This window comes from Thermobia domestica, chromosome 9, assembly GCF_964235325.1.
Source record: "Thermobia domestica chromosome 9, izTheDome1.hap1.1, whole genome shotgun sequence".
Taxonomy (NCBI): Eukaryota; Metazoa; Arthropoda; class Insecta; order Zygentoma; family Lepismatidae; genus Thermobia; species Thermobia domestica.
In genome coordinates this window covers 132452091-132478712 of record NC_137462.1, presented here as the reverse complement: position 1 = coordinate 132478712, position 26622 = coordinate 132452091, and the positions used below count along the sequence as shown (strand labels likewise).

Below are 26622 nucleotides of genomic sequence, written 5' to 3'. Positions count from 1 at the left end.
ACACATTAAAAGGTTGGGATCCTTACAATATTCTCTACAGATAATATCACAGAAACATCCAAAGCGAAAAGATTTTGGTTTCGGAAGATTTTTAATTAATTTCAAACTAATATAACCGTCAGCAGCATAATTTCACATTTTGTTGGGAGGGACGGGGAAACTCTTCAGATGTGAGCAGAGATTTATATTTTTCTTTACTAGATGCTTCATTAGTATATTAATATACAATTTATTAAAATTAATATATATTTCAAATTTAGAGGAGGCAACTGTCTCCTCCCTTGAAGCTCCGAACCAGCCACCTGGTTTATCTGATGAACATAAAAATAATGTTAGTCCAATCAGAAACTTCATCGTTCAACTCAAAAGAGGTTACTGTGCCAAACTTCATTATAGGAAAATCTTCCTGGAAAATTTCAACATATTAGAAGAAAGAATCCCTTAATTTCCATCTAAAAGTATCTTACAATTTGTTTCTTTTAGCTATAGTTAAAAAAAAACTGTAAATTACTTTTCCTGTTCCAAATATGTTTCGACCTCTCAATCTGGTAAATCACTAACAAATTTATTTACTCTTTATATCACATACGTCGCACCACAGGAAAACAAATGCCACTTTACAAGACTCTTGTCGATACAGTCCAGACTCTGACACAGTGTGTCCAGAATTTTAGTTTTCCCTCATCAGTAAAAGGATACGTAGTCATCCTCCTCCCCCCAGCGGCATAGTCACCAGTGATGTAAAAGGCCGGTGTGAGAGAGAGAGAACAGTGAGAATGTTTCACTACTTCCCCCCTCCCCAAGAAGTTTGTCCTGGATCGGCCCTGAGTCTACCATTCTTATATTCAGTAAAACAGATCTTTTCAAAGAAGGTGTCACAATCCACTAGCACGAATATCATGTATGATATATCCTGTATTTAGAAATCAGATTAAAAAGACATTTAAAAATAGAATAAGTTTAAGATCGTCAAACATTGGTCTCAATTGGAAAGGAATTTTAAAATATGTGTATTTTCTACAGTATAACGGAAGTTAACAGGATAGGATCCTCTAGTCTGCTAGTCCTGAGCAGTAACTTAATAGAAAGAGAAAAGAATCAGGATTTTTTAAAAAAGTTATGGAATGTTCACCTCTGTCCATATTTCCAGATCCCAGCTTCCACAAATTGACTTTTGATGGAGGAACACCGTGTGTATTATGTTTTCCTGTTTCCTCCCACTTTCTTCATTCCATTATTTCACTTGTTCGACTCATCACCTCTTTCGGGTTGTTAAACTTAAAAAATGAAATTATAGCGACCAAAAATAATTATAATATGATCGATCGTTATTTTAATAGGAGGCAGGGTTGTTCAGTGGTAGACTGCTCTCCTCTGGTGTGGGAGATCTCTGGCTCGATCCAAAGCCATGTGACTAACATTGTTTTCTCGACCTTTTACTGTTTCCTCCCATATGTTCTTTCCACTACTTCAGAATGATTCACTTCGAATAAACATCCATTTCCACTAACCTACAGGACATAAACATAGGATGGTTCTTCTTCATTATTTTAATAAAATCCACGCTCCTTGTATAATGCTTACGTTAGTTGTAATTGGCAATGATGTTAATTATGTGAATGTTGGCAATGATATCAAATATTTATTTAATTTTATGGAAAAGAATTAGTATAGTTCTAAGGCAGTAGCAACTGAATTCAATTTGTGTTTGGAAACATTTCAATGTGATTATAAATTACATAGATTTTGTATTTGGTGAACTGTAATGGACGTAGTATGTTGTTTTTGAACAAGTATTCACATATATCTTTTAAGTAACAATAGATGTTGTAAATACTGATATGATTAATGAAACAAAAATAATTTCTTAATGAATGACAAGTTGAATAAGTTAAACTAATGTTCTGAAGTGTTTTGGAAAGTCAAAGCAACATTAGTAGGCGCGTATTTAGATATTTTACGTCCCTGAGAAAGTCGTATTCATGCCCCTCTCACCCGATAAGCAATAGTGTCAGCTCCTTCTAGCACAACTAGTGTCGTAACGAGATATCTCGATTGCGTTGTGGTTATCAGTATTGTTTTCAGTATATAGGCCTATATCTTCCTTTAATTTCTTTCTTGTGGACAGAATATTTTAACCACATACCATCTTCAATGACGATTCTTTTTAGTATATCGCCCTTGGAAATTCCCCCCCCCCCCTAATGTGACCAGTGTATTTAAAGACGGGCCTGAGTATTTAAGAAATGTTACAAATGACTAATCGAATTCAGTTTGATCTCATGAAGAAGTTCCTTTACTTTCTTATCTTTGTATAAGTACTAAAATTTCTGATGGAGACTTTATTTCCATAAAGAAGGTGGATGGGTAAAATAAATAAAACTACTAATGTTTTTTTTCTGTATTTTAAATTATATATTTACAAAATGTAAAAAATAAATATATACATTTGTAATATTTGTTTTAAAAAATATGGCGGTTTTTATCGACACTTAATACTTCTGATCCAGAATGATCTTCAGATTTCACAAACTGAAAAGTATAAAAGAGAAATATTCCATTGTTAATAATCACATTACTATCTATGAATGATTACATTCAATAAATACAAACACATACATATATAAACTACATACTTACTACGCTTTGCTAGAAAAGAAGGGTACCGATATATCTATGTATTCTATAAATTTCTTAAAACTATTGAATGCTTACTTGTTAGGGCTCATAAAATGAAACATTTCATATTCTTAGTGAATAAAGTTATTCTTAAATTTAATGACATTGTTTTTAAAAAATAATGATTTAAATCAGTTTCCACAAAGCTAATTCTTGATTCCTCTACTTAAAACTGTATCGACGACTTACTCGTAGTATTGAAGATACGAGTCAATATATTCGTATAAAACAAAAAAACGCTCCAACTTGCTATCGAATATTTAAATAAGGCAATACAAAACCTTGCAATATAGCCCTTGAATAATAAACAATGTTGAACAAAGATGTTGAAAATGAAAGCATGAATACGTATCGTTTCCCACAAGTATAAAAATCTTCTACTTCGCCGGTCTCAGTCTATGATGTAGTTAGTAACGATAACAATGTAAAGTCATAGGTTAAAGAAATAATCATTTCGTTTCCCGTTGAGAAACTAAAGTAGATTCCGAACTATACTAATGCTAACTTAATAATGAAACTAGATCTAGTAGATTTGTAACTTCCAGTTATAATTCAGAGATGAGGTCGGAGATAGAACTTATTTTTGTGACGCTGAATCCAAATCGAAAGGTCATTTCTTCCTATCTCTTACGATTTTTCCTTTATGAAGATTAACATTCAATTGAAAATTGTAGTAGATTTTTTTAAAATTTCCGGCCGCAGTACAGGAATAAAATCTAAGATGGAACAATTCCCTTCGGGCGGTTAATTGACTACAGAACATATAATGTCTACCACTGCTAGTTTGGGTAGGAGTTTAACGTATCAGATGAATAATATCGTTTCGAAACAATGAACGCTTCTCACTACATCTTCCCGGTTTTGCTATATGGCTATGAAACCGGAAATGGTTAGTTTCTACCACTTTCGGTTTGATTAGATATTAAAGGAATAAGTAGAACCTATTGGTGTGACGCTGTCTCTACAGAGATCAATATTAAAATGGGAACAGTAGTAAAATTTATCACTTCCGGCTCCAGTAGAGATGCCTGAAGATAGTATCTTTTCTTGAAATGCTGAATAGATTTTTAAAAAAAAGCTTGATGCTATCAGTTACCATGCTCGTTCTATGTACTTGACGAATATAATTAATGCTACTGTTTTCCGTAAGAAGTTATTTAACCTACTTGCTATTCACTAAATGAAGAGCTGATAACATATACTTACTCCTGGTTACATGACAGAGAACAGTTACCTAATTACGATGTAAGTGATCATGTTTACAAACTTGATATCACTTCTTTTATAGTTTTTGTATTTTGAAAGATGTATAGATACAATGTTATGTATAGTTTCTGCTACCTGATAATAGTGTATTTGCTTCATTGACAACTGTAATGCTCACATAAGAATTTCTCGTGTTTCGTAAGCTAATGAAACAGTTCAAATAAATGAAATGAAATGTTCAAATGGAAGGTCGGAAATGGTTAATTTCCAGGACTTTCGGTTTGAATATAAGATTAACATATGAGCTGACATCTATACTTGGGTTACTGAAATTGATTCCAGAATGGATATCCCTACCATTGTTCTATGATGCCTGTTGACAGATGAACAGACGCGAAGAACCGTTCTTTAAGATTTACGTTATCATAGTTTAGTAATTTGAAAAGTGCTAAAACAAAGACTTCTGTCTTTAGGTAGTTTTTTCTAGTGAAGCTAAACCAAGAATGTCAAGTGAGTCACAATCAACTTACAGTGTGTTCAAAGTCCAGGGAAAGAACAAAATCACTCAGTCACCAATAATTTTCGAGAGAAGTGATTTTCCTTCCAAAGAATCACTCCTTTCTATCCTCCATCGAATTTCTGAACTCATTTACGGAAGGCTACTACTGTATTTATTATTGATAGGCTATTTGTAAAATTAATTACCTACAGTGGCGTATTTAGGGGGGCTTCCGGGTTTAAGCCCCCCAAAATCTTACTTACTATAGTAAAGTATATGAAATATCCTGCAGAATTTTCACATTTTCAGGCGAAGCCCCCCTTGAAAGTTAGCAAAGCCCCTCCCGAAACAAAATCGTAAATACGCCACTGATTACGTATGTCTAAAACTACCATTTTCATTTGTTTTTTTATCAGTAAATTCCCCTTCGTATTACTGTGGGTAACATTTTATGTTCTTTCTGCACCTTTTACATAAAATTCATCTGATTCCTGTGAGTATCCTAGCGAATCAACCGTGCTCGTCTTTCTTCCATTTCAAGTGAAAAATTTGAAGAAGAAAAAAGAAGCTAAATACGTGTTAAACTATTTTGAATGAAAAGCCCAAATACTAAATCTGGTGTGTCTAATTTTAAGCGATCCAAAAATAGGGGCACATGCTTAAAATTGCAAGGAATTCGAACATATGGATATCTTAATATACCGGGTGAGGCATTTAAGACTGTTTTTGCAAATATCTGGAAAACTACAAATCAGATTTAAAAAAAAGTTGTAACAAAAGTTGTTTGTCTCGAAGGGAGACATCCAACGATGCCACACACGACCCCGCGATCCACCCCCCGGGGGTGGGAGGGGATTAACTTTGAAATCTTAAATAGGAACCCTCATTTTTTAAATGCAGATTCGAATTCTACGGGAAAATATACGTAACTTTTGTATTGAACATTCTATTCGTTGCGTGATAAATGGAACTATAATCAACAAAAATCAAAATGGGTTACTAACAGTTGAAAAAATGAGGCATTTAAAACTGTTTTTGGAACACAAATTAAACATAACTTTCTTACAAGGCTGTCTAATTCTTTATTATAAATTAACGAGAAATGTTACAGTTTCGGACCAAGAGAAATGATTCTTGATTGGTCGAGATAACAAATTATGTTATGTTATCTATGATTTCAGTGGGAATAGTAGTCTGAGGGAGGAAGTGATATACTTTCAAAACTGTAACATTTCTCGTTAATTTATAATAAAGAATTAGACAGCCTTATAAGAAAGTTATGTTTAATTTGTGTTTAAGATGGACACAAGGCCTTTTTATAAAAATATCTATGATTTTGGAAGTGTCTGGAAAACTACAAATCAGATTTTAAAATAGTTAAAACGAAAGTTTTCCTCTCAAAGGGGGGCATCGAACAATACCATACTCAACCCCTACGTCAGTCCCGGAGGTGAGAGGGGTTCAACTTTGAAATCTTAAATAGGAACCTTTTTATTGCAGATTCGGATTCCCTGGGGGGAAAATACGTTACTTTTGTATTAAACATTTTTCGTTCGTGATAGATGACTAGGTCCTATTTAAGATTTCAAAATTGACCCCCTCCCGTCCCGGAGACTGGGGCAGGTGGTCGAGTGTGGTATTGTTGAATGTCCTCCTTTGAGACGAACAACTACCTTAATCCGGTTTTCTGATTTCTACCTCCAATTCTACATTTAGTACTTAAAAATACTAAACTACATATTAAAATATTTCAAATGGAAACTGTAAATACCAAATTTCATATTTTTAACCTTGGAAGATTCGGCATATTATTGTAACAATTTCTACTCCCTATTCCTCCCTTCTTCCGTGTCGAATTTCCAGAAGTCCTTACTTATTGTTATTTTACGTCATGTGTCCTACGTACTGCCCAGATTTCAAGTTTCTAACTTAAGTAGTTTGCCTGAAAGCTACTCAGTCAGTAAGGTAATCTTTTATACGTTCAAAAAGACATTTGGCATGCAGAATGAATAAAATCGTATCTCTATTATTTTAAATGAGAAATTTCGATTCAATATACAAGAGTTTCATGATGCGATTAACTTTCCGAAGTCATTTAACTTCGTAAGCTATGGCACTACTGTATGCATACTTTACTCAAAAGGGCGCGGCTTGTGTTAAATATTTAATTTTTAAAAATATGAAATCTTTCAATGAAATCTTAACCAATAATTATTTTCACTAGACTATTAATAGCTTTTTCTATATATGACTGACTAACAACAAACTCTGAAGCAAGGTAGGTGAAAAATCGAATATTTATTTATTTAATTTGTTATTTGGCTCTGTTTGCCTAAAGATTTCTATGAACTAAGCTGAACGTATTGCGTTAGGTCACAAGAAACTGGTTTAAATACGCATTTTATTAGGATAATTCATTTAGGTGCGAAATTTGTGGACTTCGGAACATCAATGAATCAAAACTCAACCCTAAAATTATTCTAAGTAAGCAGTCAGAGAGGTATCATGTTTCAAATATGTGATAATCCTTCTTAATAATCAACGTGAGTCACGGCAATTCTAATAATAGAATAATCACGCTAGTATACGCCTGACGTTTATACATGTCGCTAAGTATACTATCGGGTGCGAAACTGCGAAGGCAATTTGCCGATTTAAAACCACTGTGATGATTTACTTTATGGTTATAAATTATTGTGACGATGTACTTACAGCTTAAAAAACTATTGTGACGATTTAGTTTTCGCTTAAAAATTATTATGACTACGACGATTTACTTACAGCTTATAAACTATCTTGACGATATACTTGCAGCTTATAAACTATTGTGACGATTTACTTCTTGTTTAAAAACTATTGTGACGATATCCTTACAGCTTAGAAACTAACGATTTACTTAACCTTAAAAACTATTGTGACGATTTACTTTCTACTTGAAAATTATTGTAACGATTTACTTAGAGTTTAGAAACTATTGTGACAAAATATTTACAGCTTAAAAACTATTGTGACGATTTACTTGCAGCTTAAAAATTATGTTTTTGCAATTTTCAAAATAGAACAAGTGCGGCAACTATATTTAGATTTGAGCATTAGCATTTGTGTCACCATCTGTTTAACCACATAATAACCTAATTACATTCGGAAAGCAGGTTAAAGTAATATTTTATCTATTTGTTCACGCTCTTATTTTAATATGCCGCTCTTTGATGGTGCATTATTTTTTACAGTCTGAGCAATTGTATTAAATATGGTATGATGTTTAGGATTTTTACTGGACAAAGTTGAAACAAAAATAAGTCTGTTAAGTGTGACCAATAGAGTTTTTTTTTCTAACTAAGCACGATTTTAACCGAAAGTGTACAGCAAGCCGAAGCTTCGGGTAAAACGCAATTAAGTGGCATTCAGCAAGTTCTAGGTTATGACTAGACTTCTTGGCATCCTTGAAATAGGAGGACTTTTACCTCCGTTTAACATGCCAGTTATGCATGATAGTTCTGGTCATCTATGGCCATCTGGTCATGATGGTTCTGGTCAAAGTTTCAAAATTGCTGAATGTTTTTCAAAGAAGTGAACAAATACTAAGAAATTTTTATTTAAATCTTGATATTAATATACAAATACATACTCTCTTCAAGGTAAATTTACTTACCTTGACTTTACTTACCTCAGTTTTAGACATATTTTGAAGAGTAGTAAAGGTTACGTTTAAGTATTCATAGTATTCATAGTAGGTATTATTAAAAGCAAATTTAAAATGAAACATTTACTAGAAGAGGTTCTGCCTGATTTACGTACACATCAAGGGTACCAGTCTTAGATAAGCAAGCGAAATAGAAAAATATTTAGCGTAACACAATTGCAATTAAACTTAATTCAACAGCATTGCCTATAATAATAGCATATGTCTACCAGAAATGCTACATTGATAAAATATGTTCAAACAATAAAACAATAGATGTTCTGAAGTTCATTTCATTCAACAATAAAGAGTCATTTAATTTAATTGAGTTCGTTTTGAATTTAACGTCCCTTTCAGCAGCGAGGATATACGAGACGGGACCTACTGATTAACGTGGAATCCGACACCGATTAGCTTCTGCCGGGAATCGAACCCGGGTCTCCCATGTTAAAGGCCAATTCATTGATATTGCATACTAAATATATCTCTAATTTTAGACTACACTGAACCACGTATTTTGTGAATCAGAAATCCTGGCCTTGAACACAAGTAATACATTTCCAATATGGCTATGCAAATACTCTAATACACAGCAATACTACAACTTACCAACCTTTTCAATGATTCTATTTATCAATAGAATCAAAAAAATTAAACCTCAGTTTCCCTAAAAGTGACCATTTTAGATTTATTGAAAGGAAATAAAAGGTATTGTTTATTTTTTAAAATAATGAGCATCATACTGATAGAACTGCGTAATTCTAATAACTGGAACCTCTAAAACAAGAATTAAAACAAAAGTTACTAAGAACTTTCTACACTGAGAAAAATCCATTCTCCAGACAGCGGTATATTGTACAAATATACCGTATCCTCTTGCTTACTATAGAAATCTGTACGGAGCATACGTTATCCGTATGCTACATAGGCACTGCCCTTGGATGTTACATCATGCCGTTGCAGGATGTCTGACATCTAACAGTTTTCCGTATATCACATGCATATACTTATGTTACATTCCTCAGCTGTATGTTATATACATCCATTTGTATGTGAGATCCCGACCGCCTATATTGTTTCATACGGAAAGTACGTACAGATGGAACACTTATACGGAAAGTATTACAAAACATGCGTTTTCAGTTATACGTCTGCTGTACGTTAAGTCCAAAAACTACAGGAATTACTCATGTAACCTATCTTTTTAAGTACGTCACCTACATTTTTTTCTCAGGGTACATTCCATTGTTCTATATAGTATATACAGTATATTAAAAGGAAAAAGAACGTTCGTTATTCCGTATTGATACTTTGTTTATTTCAATTATCTCTTCTTATTTTCATTTCTAAAATATATATTTAATACAATTTTATCAAAGCGTGAAAAACATATGTTATATTCTCCAACTTGTAAAAAAAAAAAAAAAAAAAAAAAAAAATTGACCGTTTTCTATAAAATTAAGTTCAAATTTCCCCAATTTTAAATTTATGAAAAAATATTTCATTGCAAAATCTTAAGAGCCATATATTAAGAAAAGGGCCATAAAACAAATTGCTTTTAATAGTATGCAATTTGTTTCTGTACGACATCTAAAATAGGTGTCGGAATATAAATTAGAGTAATGAAACTACTTCACGTATTTCGTATAATCAAAATTTGAAAAAAAAAAAAAAAAAAAAAAGAATTGAACAATAAAATGTTAACTTTGGGTAGTTTTCAATCCTTCTACACTGAGAAAAAAAACACATATGTGGAGTACGTAAAAACGTAGGTTACATGTGTAAATTCTGTACTTTTGGGACTTAACGTACAGCAAACGTATAACTGAAAAAGTATATTTTGTACGTACTTTCCGCACAAGTGTTCCGAATAAACGTACTTTCCATATGAACGAAAGAACTTTATATAGGCGGTCAAGATCTCATATACAGATGGAAGTATGCAATATATAGCTGACGTGTGTAACATACGGAAGACTATTAGGTGTCATACATCCTGGAATGGCATGATGTAACATCTAAGCGAGAGAAGTATGTAGCATATGGGTAACGTATGCTCCGTATAGATTTCCGCAATAAACATAAGGATTCTGTATGTTTGTACAATATACCGCTGCGCTGTCCAGATAACGGGTTTTTTCTCAGTGTATAATATCTACAAGTATCTAAATATAATCTAGCAAGAATATCGAATTTTGAGAGTGTAAGGTAAAATCTGGGTATTTATCATAAAGGAAAGGAGTATATGGGAACTTAAAATGAATAAGAACTTACCTTATTCTATTTAATAGACGATCCTTCATTTACACTCTTTTCGGCTTCTTTTTCATACTCATGCCTAAGTTCATCTTCAAAGTCAAATCCAAAATTTAGATCCAAGGTAGGAAATTTGTTGGTAAAATGTTTCTTATATCCCTCTTTGAAAAAACCTTCACCACCATCAGAATCAGAACCATCATCATGATGACTGTGACCATGATGACTGTGATTATGCTCATCATTTTTACCATCATTAATAGACTCTGTATGATGAGAACTGCTAGTGTCGAAGTCGTGGGGTTTGAAGACTGGGAACGGAAAGGGCTTCAATGCAGGTACTCTCTGTTTTTCTTGATGAGACTGTAAGAATTTCTTTGGATAAAATTTTATTTCAGTTTCACGTGGAGGTGATAGTGTATGTTCATTTTTAGTGTTATCTGATACAGATTTGGGCTTAGGCTTTTCTTGTTCTTTCTTAGACTCCGGCCGTTTTACTGTAGTTGTTGAGTGAGAAATCGGACTGGCATCTTTGTCAAAGAAATAATTTTTGAAATTTTCCGGTATGAGATGAACTGTTGGGTAATGCTTAGTTGTTGTTAGGACAACTGTTTTTGGATTTTTGGAAGTTTCACCATTTCTAGTGGTTTCACCTGTTTGTGAAACAATTTTACTGTGTTCTTCAGTGCCTTGCCCTATTGTGATATCAGCAGTGGAAGCTTTTGCACTATCAGTTTCGGGAGACAACGCAACATCTCGGAACTTTGATTTACCGTTAGAATCTATACCACCAGAAAGACCTTGGTATTTACCAAATTCACGAACATGCCTCTCAAAACTTGGGAAATTGGAGGTTGGTGATTCGATCTGTTGTCGTTGGTTAAATTGAAAATTAGTTGATTGTCTTTGGCGCTCATCTGTGCTATCTGGAGACTTTTCGAACCTTCCAACATCCCTGAGAAACAAACTGCTGAATCGTTTCTCGAAGTCGTCGTGACTACCTCTATAAAAGCCTACAATATTTCGTATATTGGGCTTCCTATCTCTGTTCTCTTCGTCTGATGTAAACCCTGGGTTTCTTTCCCTGTTATTATTATTAACGTTATGAAGATTAATATTTGGGAATGGATCTTGTTCTATAAATTTTTGGAAATTTTTATTAGGTTGAAACGTTTTGAATATATTTTCACTTGCTTCTCCTTCTTGCTTTCCATTAAATTCCTCATCGTTATGTGTTCTTTCTTGTTTTGGACTTTCATTTACCTCAGTTGCCATTCGTCTGCGAGATTTAACGAATTCCATTATATTTCTAATTTCCCTCTCCATCAAATTTCTACTGTTAATGGCTTCTTCTAATTCTTTTGTCCGTTCAAATTCTGCTTTCCTTGCCAATCCATTGTTAAGTCTTTTGGCTCTCCTTGAGGTAGAGTTTTCTTCTTCAACTTCTTCTCCTTGACAACAAATTGACAAGGCAAGAAGGAGGAAGAATATCTGAAATGAAAGACAAGAAATGAATTACAACGGATGAAGAATATCTGAAAATCGGAGACAATATTATTTACAATGGAGGCATGATATTTGAAATGAAAGACAAAATGATTTGCAATGTTCGCCATATTAATATATAGTACACATACTAGAATTATCACTTTATTAGTGGTAAAATATTCAATTTTATTTTGTTCTGTGTCTAGAATTACTTATAAGACAAGAGTTCAGGTTATCTAGTTTCGAAATGGTGTGGTGAAAGTGTTGTCTCGTCTCGGAAAGTGTATTTGTTTCTGTTAGAAAAGCTCTGTTTCCACTCTCGTATACTAAGGTTGCCTACGAGACAAGGGTTGAAGCTGTCTCGTCTCTAAAAAGAGACATGAAAGTGGTGTCTCGTCTCGGAAAATGTATCGGTTTCATAGAATAGCTCTGTCGAGCCACCTACCTCGTCTCGAAAATTGTCTCATCTTATCTCGTAGGTAACTCCCCCTGTGTCGAATAACTACGACGATGGGTTTAAGAAATTATATAGATTGCCGAGGCAAGCATATGTAATGTGACCCAATAAGTTATAACCAAATGTTGTGTAAAACAGTAAACACTAAACCACCAGTAAACATACCAGTAAACACTAAATTTATTTATTATTTTATAGAATAAAATTACTACATTACTTTTGAATTAGCTCTACGTTTCCTGTTTTTATTGTTACATTGGATTGAAAGCATCAAACATTCCAAATGGAGAATACCATCAACAATGGAGAATTTACCATTTTAGATCTAATTTTTTTTTAAAAAAATCTCAGAAAGTTATTTCTTTTTGTAAATTTTAGAACACTCTGCATATTACAATATACATTTGAATTTAGCACAATAAATTTGAATTTAGCATATTGAAACTTTTCGTAAACTGTAAAAAGTTGTCGCAGGTAACGTTACGTCCAGTGTTGAAGAGGGGCTTTAGAATTTCATAAACATAAACTGGAAGCCGTTGATTTTGTAGTTTCTGCTCATCCTTGCCCAAGTATGAAGATGCATTTACCATAAACTTCGACTTCACATCAGAAGAAACCAAAACTTTCTGGCCATATTTGGCTTTCAAGACATGAATTGGGCGAAAGGACATCTAGGCTGTGCTGGGAAATAATTGTTAACACGCATGGTTGTAACACGCGAGAAGTTTCCTAATCTAGTGGGACTTCGAAAAAACTCTGTTAATTACAATATTATATAGTTTGCCTACTCGCAATAATTTTGTTTGTTTATTTCCTTAATTGATATGGTTAATACAATTAGCTTCGTGACGATGAGTTCAGAAGTTCAGAGAGATGGTTCTTAAATTTAAGTTTCTCAAATGCTACCAATGTACGAATTTCCTATTTCTGCATATAAGTTTACATGTTGGTTTCTGTGATATCCTGGGTAATTATTTAAAAGTGTACTGTTTCTTACAAGAAGGATATATACGTATTCTTTCTTGCGCCCATTGGATTTTTAGTACAGTTCAGTTTTAGTGTCCCTAACCAAAACAGACGCTGTCAGAACGTATTAACAGTAATCCTCGACAAACGGTACTTTCCACAATAATAACTTCTGGTTGTGTTACAGGGTCTTTATCATCTACAAAATATCATTTTCTTTTTTAAATAGAGAGCTTTTTCGTGGCTAAGTGGCTAGCGTGTTCGCTTTTGGCGTAGGAGACTCGGGTTCGATTTCCGGTGAGATTTCAAGTAGTTTTGATCCCACGATAATCTGTAGGTTCACGTCTCATATAGCCTTGTTACTAAAAGAGACACTAAACTCAGAATCAAATCTAAATTAAATAGAATAGTATTTTCTTTAAATTTCAAACTTGTACCTAAATTTTGCCTGGTTTGTAACATTTATCTAAAATTACGGACGGGAAAGAAACTCACACCTGATAACAATTTTAACAAACTTACCAGTGGATTGGTAGGTTGGAGTTCAGCGTCACTCTTTAGCACCGAAGCTATATGAGACGTGAGCCTACAGTTTAGGTTAGCAACCGATTCACTGCAATGTATTCAAATTTCAACGCTGCCCGACCACAAATCGAACCCGGAACCACATGCATCTAAGACGTACGTGTTAGGCACTAAACAACTGAGGAGGCCAATAAATAATATTCATTTAGTATCACTACTTATAATAATAACTCTGTAATTAGTACCACAAATGTCATTGTCATTTTACTAGTCAGTTAGGTAGTATTTTTTGCATAGTTGTCGGAAGGTTCCCAGTTTGGTTTACAAGTGTGATTAGATAATTTTGGAGGAAGTGCTGATCTTTGCTAGGTTATCTCATGTCTCGATTATACTTTTCTTTTAATAAATCCATTGAATTGACTGTTCCTTATTAGGTCTGTTTGAAATAGCGAATGTGAAGAATGTCATAGATTTATATGTGAAGAACTAGATAACATTTTTATCAAAATTTCAGAATTGTCACCATTAAGCATGTTTGTCACTGTAAAATATCTATGTCACCATATTCAATTCTGGTCAAGTATCAGCTACTTGAAAGTGAGTAATTAAGCTTGTTCCAAAATGCTCTCGAATAATTCGAGTATTTGTCTGAAACCCATTTGTTTAAAGTCTCAGCTTCCATATGAATTGTTTATCGCCAGCCCTAATATACTGCAATAACTGAATTTCATAATTCGACTAGGTATTCCTCAAGTTGAAACGAAACAATCAAATGAACAGGTAAAAGTTAGACTTACAAAAAGATTATACAACTCGGAATTTCACATTCACTCTTATGACTGCTCCTAAGCTTTTCCCGAGCGTTTTATATTTTATTATTTTTCTCACTATCTTAAGTGATGAAGTGAATCTTTAATGACGTTTCTTCATTTTTTCACTGCGCCCCATTGTAATAGCTTTTCGTGAGTACTGAAACTCACAAGCTAGTTTTATTCACCTTCTTTGTAATCGGTGTATAATTGCACAAGGATCTGTGAGATAAATTTAGGAAGCTCAGGAGCAAGTACTGTATATTCTTTATGCTGTCAGTGCTCACTATCTTTTCATGTTTCATGTTTCGTAGTGGATAATTATCATGAACATGATGACCATATCACCAAAGTGATTTAATAGAAACCTGGCTCATGATCATAAATTGTAGACTCGTATCGAGGCTGTCAAGAGGTTCTACTGACATCAGGTACACTCATGTCCAAAATGATTGTCGCATACCTATAACTGTCTTCTTGTAAGAATATAATTTGATGATGATTTTGCAGGGTACTTTTAATACTGGTACTATATGTATAATTGGGAAATGTGTATTTGTGGTAAATTTCATAGGAAAAGAATTATAAATACGAAAATTAGAATGAGTAAAACAAAATGTTGCTAAATGGACAAGAACATTTTATTTTCGTTTTATTGTTCTTATTTACTGCTCTTTTGACATGAAATTTGCCACATACATGTCTCTGCCGATCATACACATACTAACGTTATAAGAAATACAGGGCGAATTCGTTATCAAATTATATTCCTACAATAACATATTTATAGAGATGCGACAATAATTTTGGACATGAGTGTACTTCTCTTCACACCTTGTTCAAAGTGCTGGCTATGCTTATTTTTCTCTCAAGGATTTTTTTTTTTTTTTTTTTCAAGTTCAGCTGAGGCTAAAAAGTTGTCGCAGGTAACGTTACGTCCAGTATTGAAGAGAGGCTTTAGAGTTTCATAACAACATAAACTGGAAGCCGTTGATTTTGTGGTCGTTGCTCATCCTTGCCCAAGTATGGAGATGCATTTACCATAAACTTCGACTTCACATCCAGAAGAACCCAAAACTTTCTGGCCATATTTGGCTTTCAAGACATGAATTGGGCGAAAAGACATCTAGGCTCTGCTGTCAAATAATTGTTAATATGCATGGTTTGTAACACGTGAGACACTACGAGTCGGTTCCATTCACAAGAGAGCATAGTGATCACTTTAGATGCGGTTAGACCCGGTCTCTTGAAGTCAAACCTGAATAGCCGCAATATGTTACAGAAGTGGTTTCTCGACATGATGTACTTGACAAAATTCTAATACTTATTTCTCTTCCCAAAGAGAACGCGCGGCAAAACCTTTGCATTCACTTACTCCTCGGTTATAAAGGATGAAAATAAATGCAAGATGCTCATCCCTTGTCATGGACCAATATCAGTTTCCGAGACTCTATTAGCTTCAGCTTCAGTACAATGATGAATGTGATCCAAAACTGACTTACTCAGAAAGAGAAACCACTCGCAGGCAGGACTGCCGTCCACAACGTTGTTGCTTTTGGTGTAACTTGTTGATCCAGGTACTTATCTAAAGCACGTTTTGAGCTAATCCTTTCCAGGATTATTGGATCCTATTTAAATCACTTTACACTGGGTACTGTCAGGACCGATAAGCATATCTGATAGAATATTGTCTGTACGAGGACGTTTCCGTGTCTACCCAATTCCTGGTATCAGTGGCGTATTTAGGGGGAGGCTTCCGGGCTTAAGCCCCCCCGAAATCTTACTTAGTATAGTAAAGTATATGAAATATCCTGTAGAATTTTCACATTTCCAGGCAAAGTCCCCCCCCCCGAAACAAAATCGTAAATACGCCACTGCCTGGTATAGTCCCTTTCCTTTTGTTACTACCCACACTGGTACTTGGAATGGTACCTGACTAATTTGTTCGATCACTCTTCTCATTTTCTCTAGAGTGAGAACTATCATTACAACGATTTCATTACTGCATCAATTTGGGAATTCCAACTCATCGCGTCTGGAGCGTCTATTTGTTCAGTTAATTCACCACTATCCGATTCTTCTTGTATAATTGCAAGTATTTCGTCTGGAGACCTTCTATGAAACATTATTTGGAGCAAAGCATATTCAATAAAATTGCCCTTGTAATGTCAAAAAATTATTATTTTGTTGGCACAAGAATAAGACTACGGTAAACCACTATACAGTACTCTGAGCACGTAATGGAACAAAACTAACTAACACAAACCACCGAACATAAAACTTGATCGAAGAGTACTCAACAGAAGCTTATGTAACAGAAGCCCTTAATTAAAGAAAACGTGTCAATTTGGGCGCTTTCTGCAAAACATATCATACAGTCGTACATGAATAAACTAATCGTACTGTTGCTTTTTTCATTCATAATATTACTTTGAAAAAAGTAAAGACTCTTACAACCTTTAGCTTAAGAAATGAGTATTTCATGTTTGGTTTTAAGACGTAAAGTGTCAAAATGACACCTTATGGACATTCTAGTGTACACAGATATATAATATTAAAGATAAACATATATTATTAAAGATATATAATATTATTTTAGAGATGATTATCTATATTATTTGCGTCTTCTCCGTCTTCTACTAAAATTGTCTGGCTTGTGCATATTTAGAAATCTAATATTGCCCAAAATTACAATAGAAAAGAAAATTACAAGAAAAGAGAATTATCGTTGTAGTATGAATTCAATATTAACATAAGGGCCGCGGTAGCTCAGTGGTAGAGCGTTCACCTCTGGTGCTTGGGGTCCCGGGTTCAAACCCTTCTATGTTCCTGCTCCCGCCAAGTGAACTTTGTGGTGGACAAACACCTTGTGCGTGGGTTTTCTCGGGGTTCTCCCGTTCCTCCCACTTTCTTCATTCCACCATTTCATTCATCTCTCATCATCACCGTCTCCTTTAGTCTAACCGGCATAACCGTGGGACATAAAACTTAAAGATTTCATTTCATTTTTCAATATTAATATATATTTTCTAGATCATTTATTTTATCATTGCTCTAAGTCCCCTCCCACTCCCGCTAGGATTCCTCGGGGCTCTTAACCAACTGGCAGCTGAACTTAGACTTAAACGACAACGGACCTGTCAGCAATCTACTTAGGAACCCCGAAAACTATGGATTTGTCGCTAATATTGGTTGTTTTCTGTTATTTTTACATGTCACCATTTCACCCTCAGGGTGCTAATGGGGACTAAAGAGACACTTTGAAAAAACGACATCTAGAGTGCCACTTTTTATCTAAGCTACCTCGAAATCTTCGGATTCGACACTAATAACGACCGTTATTTTTATGACTCCTTCTTCCTTCCTAGTACAGTACAGTCATGTCCAAAATAATAGTCACATGTCTATAAACATGTTGATGTAGAAATAGCATAATTTGATAACGAATTCGCCCGGTATTTCTTATAACGTTAGTATGTGTATAATTGGCAAAGACATGTATGTGACAAATTTCATGTCAAAAGAGCAGTAAATAAGAACAATAAAACGAAAATAAAACTTTCTAGTCCATTTAGCAACATTTTGTTTTACTCATACTAATTTTCGTATTTATAATTCTTTTTCTATGAAATTTCCCACAAATATACATTTCCCGATTATACACATAGTATCAGTATTAAAAGTACTCTGCAAAATCATTATTAAATTATATTCCCATAAGAAGACAGTTATAGATTGAGACACTCATTTTGGACATGGCTGTAGAGTGCCGTTGTCATAAAAAAAAAAAAAAAAAAAAAGCGTCAACTTCTACAACTTTTTTGGTACTAAGTTTCGAATAATTTGAGTATCTTTTTCTTTCTGCGTGTCAGTAAATCATGCGTATTCAAAGTGACCAATTCGTTCGAATGTTAGTGACTGAAGAAAATCGATTGGGAAGCCACGTTTGCAGACCACTGTTCATAGTTTTACGCAAAACTAGAAAGTATTACTTCGGAGCAGATTTACTTTATTTTAACGCAACTGTATACTGAACATGAAGTATACAAAAGTAAAAATTCAGATTCATTTAATTTATATATATAATGTAGTGTAGAGTGATCATTAAAGCGTATGAAAAGAGGCTGAATATACGAAACAAGATTACCATTACCTTTGAATTGGGGCGTTCAAAGCACAGGAAAATCAATTCACATTACTAAAGTTGTGAGAAACAGTGACAAAGTTGGTGCGCTTAAGCACGTGGAAAAGTTTATATTGTGCTTTATATTATAACAGTTATTTACAAAACATGAAAATGACTTTCTAATCCCTTACAAGGAGACTTACGGAAGTGTCACTCACCGATTTAAATGAAACTTTGCATACTTCTAGAACATAGAAAAATAATCGACACGTATATTTTTGTTTCGGCAATGGTGAAGGTTTAAGGGTGAAAAACCATCCTTTGAAGGTGGTCTTCAAGTATAGACAGAAAACAATCATTTAATATAGAAGAAAACATACTACCAGTGGTCTCTGCACTTCTCCCTTTTCGGGCTGTTAATGTATTGTGAGTCCCCTCACCTCTCACTATGTCAGAACTTCACATATCCTCCATTGTTATAATTATGAATTCATCGAGAAAACGCTGTCAGTGGGGTTTTAGGACCCTGTTTCAGCATCTGACGTCAAAATTACAAAATTCAAAATGGCAGATTCAATATAGTGATTACAATTACAAAATGTCTTCTGGTTTTGAATTCTGTGCACTTAGCCAAGAACTTGGCAGGGGTTACTACGAGAAGGTTGCAGACTAATTGGAAAACCCTTTCTATTGATTTGAAACCCCTTTATTTTAACGAAATACTTGATTAAAGTGAGTCTCTCCACCTCTCCCTATTCGGGGTGCTTATGTATAATGATCCCCTTGCCTCTCACTATGTCAGAACTTCACATATCCTCAGTTATTATAATCATGAATTTATTGAGAAATCGCTTCACAGTAATATTTCGTAAAAAAAAAAAAAAAAAGTGTGAGGCATAAACATTGTTTACACCAAGCTCATCTTATTACAGTAATAACTGTGACAAATCGCAAAACGCAGCACAATCTTCAACCAAATAACTGTGTTTGTATCATGCATATGTAATAAGATTTGCAGATCCAGGAGAAGAAAACTGATTATGAATCAGTGATTTCTATCTAAATTATGTTATTACGGAGATGTAACTTTATGTTATAGTTGTAGAGAACAATATCAGTAAAATGTCTCAAGAAGTTTTCCCAGAGCCTAAAGACGAACACATCATGAGGTTTAATCCTACCAGCTGTTAGTGCCGAATGATTTCTATTTTGAGGTACTCTTTTGTTCATAAAATAGGTTGAAAAGTTGATTAATTGTGACCACTCCACGAATCTAATAACAAAATAAGCTGCATTAGACGCTGGAAGAAAAACTTCTTGAAACCATGATCTCAAAAGACCTGATGTTAATTTTCCCGAATTTGATACTTTCACAAGGACATTTCCAGATTTAAAGAAGTTGTTTTGGACTATAGGGCCAAATGTTCCATTCTTCTCCTGCAAAATAATTAACAACGCTGATAACAGAACACCATTTTCATTAATTAAAGGCTATATGGTGTAGCTGTGAGTCATAGATTTATTGACTGTGCCACATTGCCTACTGTTTATGTCTCTGTAAACTCTATAGTGAGAGGTGCAGAGACTCACCTTAATCAAGCATACCATTAAAATTAGTACAGAAAGGGGTTTCAAATTGGCCCGCAATCTTCTCGCTGTAATTTTTGCCAATTATAATTGTTCTTGGCTAATTGCAGAGAATTTCAAACCAGAGGACATTTTGAAATTGAAATCACTATATTGAATCCGCCATTTTGAATTTTGTAATTTTGACGCCAGTTTCTGAATCAGCTGTCCTGAACCAACCAGTATGTTTTCTTCTAAATTAAATGGTTGTTTTCGGTCTATGCTTAGAGACCACCCCTAACGTTCAAAGGGAGGTTTCCATTCTTAAACCTTCACCATTGCCGAAACAACAACAACAACAAAAAACGTGTCGATTATTTTTCGATGTTCTACAAATGTGCAAAATTTCATTCAAATCGGGGAGTGACACTTCCGTAATTCTCCTTGTTAGTGAAGCTTCAGACAAAGATCTTAAAAACTAAAAGTGTACAAAATGACCAAAAATTTACTTGATTTCCTTCTTGATGAAAATATAAAATAATGTACATCAATTACTGAGTTACAATTAAGAAGTACTCTAACCCTCAGATATACATTGAAAACTGGACATTCATGATTTTAACACAAAAATGTGTTAGTAATATCGTTAGGATACTTCTTACATGTAGATTACAGATAAGTTCTATTAAACATGTACTTTCACACTAACATGTAAACATGCAACTTTGAAACTTACTTGTAAACCCCAGTTATAGTTCAAGTTATAGTATAAGAAATAGTATAGAAGGAATATTCTATAGTCTGTAGTTCAGACAAAATAAATCATCACACTAATGTAAGAATACACTGATCATACTATAGTGCCATCTGTGGTTTCTTCTTTATAAATAGTCTTACGTTTCAACTTTGATGCCATAGTTAAATATGAATTCTTGAAATACATCCATGAATTAATAACATTCATCAGTAAAATTAACTACCATATTTTGTGTATAATTCGTGAATATTTTATAGCCGAAATGAAAACTTTACTGGGAGAGAGCGTAGAAGGATGTAACTATGACTTAAGAAATCAGAAGATTCATTATTGTAGAAGCAGAACTTCTGTATTTGTACCTGGGCTCCTTCGTGGCTAAGCGGTTAGCGTACGCGCCTTTGGCGTGGGAGACTCGGGTTCGATTCCCGGCGGGAGCTCATGTGGTTCGGATTCCACGTTAATCAGTAGGTCCACGTCTCATATAGCCTCGTTGCTGAAAGGGACGCTAAACTAAAATCAACTCAACTCTCTATTTGTACCTTTTACTTCGAATTTTTACCCTGCTTAAAATACATTCAGGTTAAATTAATATGCACTAATCTTCCTAAAACCTGCTTTATATTATAGTATGTATTCACCTTCTTGGTGTACACAAAAGTTTTCACGCTCACCACGATTATTCTATATTAACTATGGTAATGACTTGTTACACCCATCAGGATATAAGTGAAAATACCTTAAAACATATGAGCTACACGCACATTTCTAGTGGAATCATACTGCCTCATACTCATACTTTAACAGTAATATTGTGGTAATTTTGATACATAGGAATTAGATAGTTTAAAATCCAGTACATTGTCTCAATTATGCCACATAAACCTTGTGGTGCCTTTTGTACAAGCAATAGAAGCGATACATGAACATACGCGTACTATTCTTATAAGTTTTAGCTAGCATAGCATACAATTAACATATTATCCTTTATTATTTCTCCATAACTAATATGAGACAGAAAGGACTATACAGTAGCATTACAGTTACCATATAAACTTAAAGTTGTCATACGGTAATTTTTATTACTCATAAGAAGGAACAGAAAATCAACCGGGGAAGAAAATTAGCAACAACAGCAAAGGGAATCAGGAGCACTGACTACACATTCCCGAACCTCAAGTCGGCAACAGGGTAGTATTATGCATTGAAATAAGAGTTGAATGTATGAGTAGAAAGTATTTAATTGAATGTCACCACGTACATGCATATCTCCTTTATGTGGGAAATTTAATTTATGTCATATTAAAATGGTTGGACAAAAAGTTTGAAGCTCAGTAAGTATTAGTCTAAAGAGGGATTTATTAGTAATTAGGGAGATTGTATCAAATATACAAGCAGACATTACATATGAAGTAAAGTGTATTATTAGAATAATATAAGAAGTTATTTTGATCCGAGAAGTATTTTGTAACTACACAAAGAAATAACAGTTAGTGGAGATTTAATTAAAGTACCTATTCGTGAATACAAGATACTAATTTCATATCTAATAGTACAATAAACAATAGTACAATAATGTTTGTGTGAAATGAAACTAATATTTTTTTGCTGTTGGCTTAAAGGTCTTCGTATCTGATGCCAAAGAATATACTTTGCCAAAGAATGCCAAAGAATGAGTTAAATAGCTGAATACTGTTGATGAAATTTTGGGGAAAACTGTAGACGATCGAGAAAACTAGCACGATATTGTTTAGCCCACACTGGAGATTGAATATGGGACCTCTGAAACCAGTGGTGAGAATTTTATCACTGTTGCCTGGATACTGTTGATGATTCAATATGTTATTTACATAACTACATCTCAATTTAGGTAAAAAAAAAAAATACACTTAGGCATTTCCTGGGTTAGCGAAATTTGTTAATTGAATACTTAAAGAAAAATTTTGAAATCTAAATTCAGAAACTTGAAGCCGCCTAAAACTCAGTGACAGATAAATAAGAATAATTATTCTAACTTTAATAGTTTGTCATTTAAATACTTAGTTGGAAAGATGACACTTCTTTAAAAAGAAAGGGAGAAAAAGACATTAATAAATTGCGTGTTCTTCCCTTTCTGCACACGGAAACAATTTTAGGAAAAGGCAATAAAGAATACAAGAAAAGAACTAAAGTACAGCCTAAACATGTAAACTAGCCATTACAAATAATAATATTTGTATTTTTTGAAAAAAAATGTACACATTGTCTTACCTGAGCTTTCATTGTTCTTTGATGAGCACAAGGGCAATAAATGCACTGTATGTAACACACAATCGTCTCTTTTATACCACTATTATCGGTGAAGCTACCAAGAAGAACTAAATTGACAAAAAGAACTTTCACACGATAGGTATCTTTTTTATATATAGTTAATATTCATTCAGTTGTAAAAAAAAAGTTAGCAAAGAATTTCATGAAGCACAAATTTTTAAACATAAAAAAAAATGAACTTGCCAGTCCGTGCTCGGACGGAACAGATTTCAGCACGAAATACTAAACTGTTTCATTGTCAATACTTTTTATATGATAGTTTACAAGTGAACAGTTATCTGGGTGTTTTGCTTCACAAGAATGATTTTTATTATATTTTTCTTCGAATATTCCTTAAATTTTCTTATCTTTCTTTCTTATTCTTTTTCATTTCATATGTTGTTATACTAATTATCATTATCGTTTCCAGTTATTCTAATGAAACATACAAGTAATGTCCAAGACTCAGCGGGTGGTACCTTGTAACTCCCGCAATGTTTCTTTGTATACTGACATCGGTATAGTGTCCAGTACGAAGATTTATATTCTAATGTTAATAATAAACAATAAGGTAGAATCACTCAACTTTGAATTGAGAGAATACCATTATACATTAGACAGTACCATGAGTAACCACTTGGTGCTTGGTGTATAAGTTAGCTGAAGAATAATTGTTTAACAACTTGTTTGTGTACATGTGTAAGTGACCTTATAAAAACTGGGCAAGCATTAGCCCAGGTACAATCTCATTGATATTCAAATGCTGATTCCTTTCTTACATCTTTCAAATATGGATGGCCAATTCCATTTTTTTCTTTTTTTTTTTTTTTTTTTTACTTTCTGGAATCTGGAAAGTAAAATCCTAAAAATTCCTGAATTTTTCTGAATTAAAGGTTTTCTTTCCCTAAGATCCGGAATTTTCTAAATTCCGGATTTTTCCGAGTTCCGGAAGTATTATGAATTCCGGATCTTTTACTAAATCCCGAAAGTGAAATTTCCCCGGAAAGGTTTGGCCATCCTACTTCTAATATAGTATAACTTATTAGCTACAGGTCTATCGTCTTTGAATTGGCTTCTTTTCAATAGATAAGTAAATAAAATAAGTTTTAGAACATTATTAATGAAAACAAATGTCCAAAGACGAGACAAATACCAATTGATAGTTCTCATTAAACTGAACATAATTTTGTAAATGAATGTAAATTCTCATGAGCAGTTATCGAGAAGTTCGTTGGAAATGAATTTTTACTGCGCTAAACGGTGAGTCATTCATTGCAAATAATAATAATAAGGAGAATTTTCTGCTGCTGGAAGGAATTGGCTATTGACTCCATACGTTAATAACAGCATTTATATCCGCTGTTTTTGTCCTCTAACAGTCCATAATGCTCCTAACACATTAGATAACCACATTTTAATGAAAAACTGTTGATTTATTTATCTATTTGAGGAGTTCCCAGATGCAGAAATTTTGTATTTGGAGAAACGAAATTTGTCAATTAACTCGGTCAGGATTTTTATATATTTAAGGCACTAACCAACCATTTCTCTAGAGGCGCTGAGTGAAATATATACAGAAACCTTCGTCAGGATGACCGGTTGTGAGATTTGAAGCAAGAACCTTTCGATTACGAAACTAAGCTATAACTGTTCATATACACTCATTTCGTAAAACCATATCAGCATTTCAATTCCACTAAAGTTAAAAAAATCATACCTAAAGTATTCCGCAGGAAGAACATTAACCTCTTGTAAGGAAGTTCTTGGTTCTACGTCTGGCATGCGAGGCCATAATGGACATCATTACGAGTTTTTTTTTTTTAGTAGTTTCCTGATTTCATTCTATTCTACTCATTAAAATAGAATAGTAACGTTACTGGAATACTAACTCATAATAACTTATATTGCTAGCTCCACTAACTTCTACTAATTACTATTCTGTTATCGCGAAAGACTCGGGTTCGATTCCCGGTGGGAGCTGTTATGGTTCGGATCCCATAGGTTAAAGCTGTAGGTCCATGTATCATATAGCGTCGGTGATGAACACGGAATGCTAAACTCAAAATCAACTAACTATTCTATATTATTGCCTACATTAACTTGTACTTTTTTTTCGACATGATATGTATTTTTGTGTCTGATTCTGTTTCGCGATTACTTTCCTACAGAATTTGTCCTAGTTTAATAAAACATAGCGTTTGCTGTATTTGAGAGTTTTGAAATAAAACTAATGCTTAGAGATTATATCAACCAAGAAAATGGGACAAAATGAAATTTATTCAACGACTTTGGAAAAGGAATAGAATTTTCGAGTACAACTTTTGCATAAGAAGGAAGTGAGTTTTGTTTTACAGTGTGAACTTGTAGGACAGCCTCCCAAAATATGGACATTCAAAATTGAAACCGGAAGTAGTAGTCGTATCACTTCCGATTGCAATAGAGAGGGAACAGCCAAAAACGTGGGATCGTTTATTTCTTGGTTCGCAGAATCTATATTAAGGAAATTTCATGTTATCTCAGTTTTGCTCTATGAAATCAATATTGTAGTTATTTTATTATCTACTTTCTGTTCTAATAGAAAAATAAGAACTAAGATGCAATCTATTATTATAGAAGAATCGTGATTTCACGTATATTAGTTCATTTATCGTATCTTATTACAGTTTTCGTTCCATGGTGACCAATGTTAAAACCAGAAATCACAGTATATTTCTACCATTTCCCGATTTAGTAGACAATATGAGTGTAGATAGGACATCTTACAAAGACACTGAATCCATTAGAAATCGGATTTAAGAAAAAAGAAACACTTTTCTCTATGAAATTTCTGTTTTTCCTCTATGGTGATCGACGTTGAAACTGGAAATGGTTGAGTGCTACCAATTTGGGATGGAATAAAGGATTAAAGGGGAGGAGGAGGAATGGCACCTATCAACCTGTCGACGGACATACACACGGACAGACAGATGGATGAAAGAACGGACATAGCCATTTTACTGTGTATTCGTATAACATTTTCCATAATTATGCATACAATAGTTTCGAAGATTTAAAGATGATAAGAAGTTCTCTTTGAACTATTTCAATCATCTCAAGCGATTGAAGTATGCAGATGACCGTAAAAATGTTCGTTAGAAACATATACCGGTAAGTACCTATATTCTTAAAACTTAGGTTTAAGATTCATTCGATTTACATAAAACATACGGTGTGTTTACACATGTAGCTTACAAATCATTCATAAATTTTAGGGTTGAAATCGGCCTTAAGGGTAAGTTGAATTAATTACCCGATTTTAAATAACAATTTTAGCTCGTTTT

The 26622-nt window shown here is 33.7% G+C and overlaps 1 protein-coding gene and 1 long non-coding RNA gene across 2 annotated transcripts in view; one reads left to right on the top strand and one right to left on the bottom strand.

The window, feature by feature from the left end:
* Nucleotides 1-26622, top strand: part of LOC145694131 (uncharacterized) — a 191088-nt gene that overhangs the window by 81456 nt on the left and 83010 nt on the right. The window lies entirely within an intron of this gene.
* Nucleotides 2398-23694, bottom strand: LOC145694130 (uncharacterized). Its single transcript, XM_081770249.1, has 3 exons — nt 23264-23694; nt 10341-11813; nt 2398-2532 (listed from the first exon to the last, which is right to left on the bottom strand). The coding sequence occupies exons 1-2, from the start codon at nt 23273-23275 to the stop codon at nt 10347-10349; spliced, it is 1479 nt and encodes a 492-aa protein (XP_081626375.1). The 5' UTR covers nt 23276-23694; the 3' UTR covers nt 2398-2532; nt 10341-10346.